The 8,993-nt window shown below is 42.6% G+C and overlaps 2 protein-coding genes and 1 pseudogene across 2 annotated transcripts; all 3 read right to left on the bottom strand.

Annotated features, from left to right (window-relative positions):
* Positions 1 to 729: 729 nt before the first annotated feature.
* LOC123409361 lies at positions 730 to 2,653 on the bottom strand (annotated as a pseudogene).
* A 604-nt stretch (positions 2,654 to 3,257) lies between these two features.
* On the bottom strand, positions 3,258 to 5,623 carry LOC123409360 (disease resistance protein RGA5-like; the record flags this gene model as incomplete). The annotated part of the gene is made up of 1 exon (XM_045102287.1): positions 3,258 to 5,623. A coding segment is annotated over one exon (1,593 nt), but the record flags the coding sequence as incomplete, so codon positions are not given.
* A 327-nt stretch (positions 5,624 to 5,950) lies between these two features.
* On the bottom strand, positions 5,951 to 7,437 carry LOC123407411 (disease resistance protein PIK6-NP-like). The gene has a single exon (XM_045100543.1). It carries the CDS (start codon positions 7,273 to 7,275, stop codon positions 6,442 to 6,444), a length of 834 nt encoding a protein of 277 aa, XP_044956478.1. The 5' UTR covers positions 7,276 to 7,437; the 3' UTR covers positions 5,951 to 6,441.
* Positions 7,438 to 8,993: the final 1,556 nt, after the last annotated feature.

The raw sequence follows: 8,993 nt of genomic DNA, 5'->3' as shown, positions 1-8,993 counted from the left end.
TAAAGTTAGGTATTGAAGGGCTAAAGGAGTGTCTCCCAACCAAGTGTCCTCCCAAAACCTTGTTGATGCACCATCCCCAACTACAAATCTACCCGCTGGAAAAAGGTCACCTTTACCTTCATTAGACCTTTCCAGAAAGGGGAATCCTCCGGTCTAACTTTAACCCGTGCTAAAGTTTTTGAAAGTAAGTATTTATTATTTAGTATTTGAAACCACATTCCTTCAGTTTCCGTAGATAGCCTAAAAAGCCATTTGCTTAGAAGGCATCTCTTCTTCACTTCTAAGTTTTCAATACCCATACCCCCTGTTCTTTAGGTCTACATATAATATCCCAACGTGTTAGTCTGTATTTCTTCTTGGCCTCATAACTTTGCTAGAAAAAACGAGACTTATAAAATCTAGTCTTTTCCGAACCCCTACCGGTATTTCAAAAAAAGACAAGAGAAACATAGGTAGGGTAGTTAACACCGAATTTATTAATACTAGCCTTCCTCCATATGACATAAGCTTGCCCTTCCAACAACTTATTTTTTTCCAAATCTATCTTCAATACATTTCCATTCCTTATTCGTCAGTCGCCTATGATGAATAGGAATCCCAAGATAGCTAAATGGTAGTGATCCCATTTCACATCCAAAAAGCTGTCTATAAGCGTCTTGCTCATCTTTTGCCTTTCCAAAGCAAAAAACTTCGCTTTTGTTGAAATTTATTTTTAGTCCTGATAATTGTTCAAAAAGACACAATAATAGTTTCATGTTCCTTGCTTTGGCCATATCGTGCTCCATGAAAATAATTGTATCATCCGCGTATTGTAGAATAGACACCCCCTTCTACGAGATGTGGTATGAGGCCTCCAACTTAGCCTTTTCCTTTGGCTCTTTCTATTAGTATTGTTAACATGTCTGCAGCTATGTTAAACAACACGGGGGATAGTGAATCCCCTTGCCTGAGTCCCTTATGTGATTGGAAACAATGACCTATGTCATCATTAACTTTAACACCTACACTCCCTTTTTGGATGAAATTATCAACCCGATTTCTCCATCTATCATTGAATCCTTTCATACATAAGGCTTGTTGGAGAAAAGACCATTTGACTTTATCGTATGCTTTCTCAAAATCCACTTTAAATATAACCCCATCTAGTTTCTTTGTATGGATTTCATGCAACGTTTCATGCAGGACAACAACACCCTCCAAGATGTGTCTCCCAGGCATGAACGCAGTCTGCGTCGGTTGGACTACATAATTAGCTATCTTTGTTAACCTGTTTGTACCAACTTTTGTAAAAATCTTGAAACTCACATTCAGCAGACATATCGGTCTAAACTGTTCAATTCGAATAGCTTCCACCTTTTTTGGCAACAATGTAATTGTTCCAAAGTTGAGATGAAATAATTGTAACTGACCATTAAATAAATCATGAAACATAGGCATCAATTCACCCTTAATGATATGCCAACATTTCTTATAAAACTCTGCAGGGAACCCATCTGGTCCCGGTGCTTTATTTAATTTCATTTGTGTTATTGAGTCATATACTTCCTTCTCTGTAAATGGAGGTGATAGCACCTCATTTTCATCTGCATTTAGTTGAGGTATATCATGATTGATGCTTTCATCCAGAGAGACCCCCGTCTCTTCTGGTTTAGCAAATAATTTTTTGTAATATTCAGAGATATATAGTTTTAAATTCTCGTGTCCTATAATTGTTCCTTCATCTTGCTCAAGTTGAGTAATTTTTTTCTTCCTGTGTTTGCCATTTGCAATCATGTGAAAGAATTGTGTGTTATCATCTCCATGAACCACCTTTGCCACCTTGGCTCTAGTTGCCCGTTTCATCTCCTCTTCTCTTAGGAGTTTTTGCAACTTCCTCTCAGCGTCAATCTTTTTATTCCTATCCGTCAAATTGAGATGATCAGACTCCGCTTTAATGTCTAATTCATCAATCAGACGAATGAGTAGTTCTTTTTCAAGTCTATATTTACCACTCTGATTTTTTGCCCATCCTCTCAAAAACTGACGTAGATTTCTAATTTTGTTTTGCCATATTTCGATATTTGTTATCCCACCCGAATCCCTTGCCCATTCTTCGGCTATGAGATCCATGAAACCTTCTCTTTCAAACCAACTTAATTCAAAAGAAAAGATATTTCTATTTCCCACATGATTTGCCTCTCCCGAGTCCACTAGGAGAGGTGTGTGGTCAGATATAGCTCTTTGCAAAGCCTGTACTGTAACCAGGGGTATTTCTGTTCCCACTCAACACTGGCCAGTACCCGGTCCAATTTCTCATATGTTGGTACTGGTAAAGAATTTGCCCAAGTAAATTGTCTACCAGTGAGGTCAATCTCCCTCAAACTGAGACTCTCAATGACCATGTTAAACATAGTTGACCACCGTGTATCAAAATTATAATTATTTTTTCATCTTGTCTTCTAATGATGTTAAAGTCTCCCCCCACCATAAGTGGAAGTCTTTCGTCTCCACATATCCGTACCAAATCTGCAAGAAAATCAGGTTTGAGCTCTGGTTGTGCCGCCCCATATACAGCCACCAGAGCCCACCTGAACCCATCAATCTTTGACCTGAGTCGAAATTTAACCGTGAACTCTCCATATATCATATTCATAAGAAGAAAAAAGTTGCACATTCGTGCCAGTGAGATACCGAGAATTCAGACGACATCCAATTACATCTTCTTTGTTGGGGACCGACAGATGTGCTCTGGCCACGGTACAACTACGGACTACGGGACCTAGATTGCGCAGCGAACATGTTTGCTAGAGCAGACCATATGGCATGAGATTTTTCTAAGGAAGCAACCTGAACCAGGATTCTTTGGAGAGATTCCAGAGTAGGTAGGCGACTATTTAATTTGTTGATCTTGGATTAACCAAGGATTTTAGGCAGTATTGGGAATGGCCTGGTCCTTTCCTTTTGAGTTTTGTGTTGATAGTTTTGGACGACTCTGGAGTTGTTTGAACAACATACCCATATAGTCCCGCCTCCATCACGTGGGAGTGAGCTTGGGCTCGTCAAAGGATGTAATTGCTTCGGGTGAGGAGTTCTGAGGTTGTGTAGTTAAGGCCGGTGGAGACAGATTGGCTGGATGAGATATGGTGGCGCGCGATGCGGGAGATGAAGGTTGAAGAGGGTCATGGAGGATGGAACTTAGATGCAAGGGAAGAGGTAGGCTTTGTATATCATGTAAATTTTATGTGAAACGTCTCAAACACCAATACATGGAAGCCCGCATATTTATGTATTCATCTTGGCTTGAGTTACAAGGTGTGGTTGTTATAGAGATCAACCGAGAGAGAGATTTACAAGGAGGGAGATAGAGATAAGGTACAAAGTTAAACACAAAGTCTATCTCCTAACAACTCCTTGCTGCTCTAAAGCCTGTCCGCATCTACAATATGGGTTCAATATTACATGTTTAACACTACTCACTCACGCCCCACATGTGAATTGCCTCGAAGAACCAATCGAGGCCTCCCTTTAGAAGGCATGCCATTCTCCATGCCCATCCTTCGCTTGCCATCTGAGCCATGACATAACGCATGGAAGGAATAGCTTCATCAAACACTAACGGGTTTCGGTCCAGTAAGGTACACCGGCGACAATCTACGAACGAAAAAAAAGTGAAATGAGAAAAAAAAATCTTTTTTGTTGAAAGTACACAAGGGAGCATCTATTTTTGTGATGTTACGCGTAGTACGCACCTTCAATGTAAGTGTGGGATGGTTGGGATGGATCTCAGGCTGGTCACAATGGGGAGTAACATAAGGTAGGAACCTACACACTTTTCTAGACTATGTTCCTACCTCCACAATGGGGAGTAACATATATGTAGTGTCATGCAACAATGCATTTATTAGGCTATGGACTCATTGTTTGTTGGAGTGTGTGATGTTCCGGTAACTTAGCTAGTTACCACAAGCACCTCTCTCTTCATTAAATATGTGTCACATAAGCAAAGTTGTATTGGAGTGTGTGATGTTACTGCTAAGTTCAACTGTATGCTTCAACGATGCATTTGATTGCGACAGGTCGATTCCCAATGCAGGGATAATATGAAAGTCAACATCAATTTTCTCAAGACGAGGGAGGTTCTCCAAGCTAGGAAAGTCCACGCCGCTGCCCTGTAACAGTACGGAGTTTCCATTATAAGGAAGTCCACATCACTGGTCCATGACTTGATAGATAACCGAAGAAACTCAAGGTTGGGCATTGCTCCCCGTCGAAATATGGGTTGTACATCATATTGCAAGTGCAAATGTCTCAACTTGGGGAATGCATCCTCATCCATGGCGCCAGGAAAAACAATGCAATCAAGGGAGCGAATGTGCAGAGTAACGAGCTCTGAGAACCTCCCAAAGATATCCATGTGATGAGATTCTGTAGCCTGCAGATGCATAGACAAGTGACAGAGTTTCGGGAGGCACGAAGAGTTAACCCACACTGGCAACCCAGGAAACGGGCTATTCAGTATTAGATGACGGAGGTGCCCAAGGTTCATAGAGCCTTCATAACTGGACCACGGCTTATCATGCCGTGATCCTTGATCAACATATATGACTTGAAGTTTTTTCAAGTTGCCAAGAGAGCCCATCAAATCTGTGAACACCATATTATCACACTCATCAAATGTTATCCAAAACTCTCTCAGCTCTGTCAGTTTGCCCAACTCTTTCAGAAAGTCCGAACTGACACGACTCAATCGCAGGTCTTCTAGAGACGTTAGGTTCGTCCAGTCCAACACCCCCATGCTAGGACCGTCAAAGCGCAGACACTTCAGTTTTGTTAGCTGACCAACACTTTGAGGCAGTTCTAATATGCAAGTTCTGCTCAAGTCCAGCACCTGCAAAAACTTTAGGCCACCTATTTCTTTAGGCAACTCAATAAAAGGTGGGCCCCATAACCAAAATTGGCTCGAGAGCCCAAGGTACCTCAGGTGAGTCAACCTCCCAAGATGCTTAAGATGAAAAGGAGAATCTTCCGGCTTCACACAACTTCTTCCTATAAAAGTGCAGTCTTCTAAATCCAACACACGTAGAGCTTTAAAGTTTGAAAGCAATGGCAACATACCAAATCGACACAAGGTGGCATTATATGACCTCACGTGTTGCATGCTCGTGTTAGCCACATATCTATCAAGCTCTACAACTTCATTTTGTATGGCTAACCTATGCGGAGAGGTGAGTGTCCTGTTACTGTTCAGTACATTAACAAAACTTTTTTCATTGGACAGAAAATGAATCATATCAAGTACCAAATCGTGCACACGACAAGCATATATTATGCTGTGATATGGCTTCTCCACTGCCTGGATCATGCTTCTATCTATGAGCATGTTGAAGTATCTCTCTCCAATCTCAAATAACCCTTTTCCTAGTTCCTCATGGACATATCCTTCAGCTACCCATTTCCATATTAAAGTGTGTTTTTTGATCTCATAATCTTCAGGGTATATGCTTAGGTGCAATAAACAAAGCCGTGGATAATACGGAAGATCATGGTAGCTATATAGCAATATCTTTCTTGTGTTATCAACTTCTTTGTTGTCTTCATACCCAAAACCAATAGAGTCATAGACCCAGACCAGTCCGTTGTCGGTTTACTAGCCAATAAGCTAGCTATTGTAATAATAGCTAGCGGTATGCCACCACATTTCTGCAGCATCTTTTCAGATATCTTAACCGATTGATGATAAGGGTCGTTGATTTTGCCAATAGACAATCTCCTACAAAACAATTCCTTCGATTTACCAGGGGAAAGGGGTTCTTGCTTGTAAACATCGCTTGCTAATTTTGCCACTTCAAAGATACGAGTAGTTGTGATTACTCTACTTCCACATTTACTATCAATGAAAGCACATTTGATTATGTCCCATGAACTAATATCCCATATATCATCTATTATGACGAGGTACCTATCAACAAGGCAATGCAAGAGGCGTAGATTAGTCAAACTATATATCTAATGTGTCGACATAGAAATAGACGAAATATGGAAAGCACCTCAGCAAAGAACCCAAAATGACTATTCAATTTACAAAAAGGTGCTTCACATGACAACCGAGTGAGAAATAAATAAATAATAAAATGTGGAGTGGAAGCCACTGTCAAAATACATGCAAGGGTTTGATACTTTGATAGAGTCTATCCTATTAGAGTTTCGTAAACTTGTTCGGCAGTTCAAACATAATTTATATAATACATCTATTTCTATTCTGAACTAACATTTATTCCAATCAGGTCCAGGTAATTGGCAAGACCATTTGACAATTGGTAAAGCTGGTACAATTTGCTTCAAACATGTAGAAACAGTTTGATGCAATCTAAATCTAATTCATCCTCTTCACCTTTTATTTTGGCCGCTGAAAAGATATAGTAAGCATGCATTTGCAATGATGTAAATCTCCCATGACATGCATTAGAATGGATGGTGATACCTCTTGTTCGCAAGCAGTCCTCTGAGTTTTTCAATGAGCAGCCCCTCATCCAACATTTTTGCATTAGAACAAGAGGCTTCGTCAAGTCGGAAGAGAATACCTATGAGAACATTCTTCAAGTTAGGATTCTGGCCCACCGAAATAAAAGCCTTCCATTCAAATCCTACTTGTATCTTGTCGTAAACTGCTCTCGCAAGAGTTGTCTTGCCAAGACCTCCAAATCCAAAGATTGAGAGTATCTTGAGCTCCTGCTTGGACCTACAATCATCTCCATCTATCAGCCTCTTAATTAGCTCGTCCCTTACCTCCTCGATGCCAACAAGCTCTCTGTGATCTTTGAACTGAGTCATCAGCCGAGGGTCAATGCTGGTTGTAGCAGCTAGACTTTCCTCAACATCATCAATCTTGTACCTGTCACGTCGATCCGTCACCTCCTGGACCTGCTCCTTGATGTCTTTGATCGCCTCGGCGATCTGGTGTTGGGTCTTGCCTTTTTTGAACAAATTGGACACCTTCTTCATAAATCTCTTGGAACTATCGAGATCTGAGTCCTCGACGCGCACCGAGAAGTTGTCGACGAGATCCTCCATCTCATACGACAGCTCCCGGACTCGATCTGCCCAGATCTTGGCGTTGTCATTGAGCTTGTCACGGGGCACCATGGCCAATTTACGGAGGGCAACGTCTATGCTCCTCATCTCCCTCTCGAGAAACTCTACATCTCTCTTCACACCCTTTTGCAGCTTGTATTCTCCATGGAGGAGCTCGACTAGCTTGGGAAGAAGGGAGCCCATGGCTGCCATCGCAAGGTCCATGGCTCCGATGGTGGGTGGATTCTCTCTCTTCAGATGACACAATGGTTTAGTTGTCTGGTGTGTATAGCTATAGCAGTAGTTGTGTGATGTGGGTATGTGAGCTTGCTGTTTATAGAACCGGAACTAGCGATCTACTTTTGAAGAAATGGCAATAATATTATGGAACGGAATACTCCCTTGATACATAAATGTAAGTCTCTAAAACGTCTTGCATTTGCATTTATGCACAGAGGAAGTATTATACATATTGCGACTTGGCAAAATAACCATACATGCAGAAGTAGAAGCAGGCATAACCATACACGACATTCATTAATCATCCCGCCGGCCGTTTACTTTGAATTCGTAGTTTGATGTCAGCCAGCTGTCGGACGTGCAGTGCATACATTGTTAAACGAGTACTACTTGCAGCTGAGACATGATTTGGATCGAGGCACCCACTACTTGCAGCTGTGACATATAGAGGAATTCGTAGTCTGTTGGCCGGCGCGTGGCCGTGCGTGCTAGGCTGCGGCGGCCCCGTCCAGGATCTGGATCTGGCGGGCACTTGAGTGTCGGGCGGCGCGTGGACGGCCCGCGACCTGATAGGATCGTTATGTTGGGAACGTCGGATGGAAAATAAAAAAACTCCTACGCGCACACAAGATCTATCCATGATAATGATCATGTACGAAAGGGGAGAGGGCAACTACATATCCTTATAGATCGCTAAGCGGAAGCGTATATAACGCAGTTGATGTAGTTGTACGTCTTCGCGATCCAATCACGACCCATCCCGCGATCCCATCATGGTCCGTCCGCGATCTCATTACGATCTGTCCCACGGTCTCATCATGATCCTTTCCGGTCTAGTGCCGAATGAACAACACATCCGCGTTCAGCACACGTATAGCTCGATGACGATCTCCGCCTTCTTGATCCAGCAAGAGGGCAGAGAGGTAGATGAGTTCACCAGCATGGCGGTGTGGTGGTGGTGGTGGTGAACGATTAGCAGGGCTTCGTCAAGCTCTACCGAACTAATCTAGAGGAGAAAACTATCTAGGGGGGAGAAAGGGCAGCACGTGGCTTATTAGATTAGGGTGCCCTCAAGTCCTCTAGTATATATATATGTGATATCCTTGCTTATTAGGGATGATAGACTATTCATATCAATAAGAAATTTCTTCTTTTTCGAAAACCCATTCGAACAGAACTCCCAGATTAAGCATACTTGGCTTGGAGTAGTTCTAGAATGGAGGGGAGGAGGCAGCCAAAAGGCCCTTCTTTGGTTCGGCCGAAGTGGAGAGGAGGTGGAAGAGTCCACCTCCAATCCTACTCCAAGTAGGATTCCACTTGGTCTCCTCCTTCCCTTTTTTTCCCTTTTCCCTTTTTGCTCCTTGGCCGAAATAGCCCTTTTGGGCTGGCCGCACAAGTGCACTAAGGGCTGGTGCGCCACCTTTAGGCCTATTAGGTTCTTTCCCGTGTGGGTGGCCCCTCCCGGTAAAACCCCAGAACCCATTCGTCAATGCCGATATTTTACCAGCAATGCCCGAAAACTTTCCGAAAGCCAAATACAACTTTCCTATATATCAATCTTTACCTATGGACCATTCGGGAGCTCCTTGTGACATCCGAGATCTCATCCGGGACTCCGAACAACTTTCGGTCACCAACATACATAACTCAATAATACCAAAACATCACCGAACCTTAAGTGTGCAGACCCTACGGGTTCGAGA

The sequence above is a fragment of the Hordeum vulgare genome, chromosome 7H (assembly GCF_904849725.1).
Source record: "Hordeum vulgare subsp. vulgare chromosome 7H, MorexV3_pseudomolecules_assembly, whole genome shotgun sequence".
NCBI classification, from domain to species: domain Eukaryota; kingdom Viridiplantae; phylum Streptophyta; class Magnoliopsida; order Poales; family Poaceae; genus Hordeum; species Hordeum vulgare.
This window is presented reverse-complemented; position numbering and strand designations above follow the sequence as displayed.

Excerpts from the sequence above, each read along its gene's own strand:
- LOC123407411 (XM_045100543.1), bottom strand. The coding sequence starts at position 7,275 with ATGGACCTTGCGATGGCAGCCATGGGCTCCCTTCTTCCCAAGCTAGTC.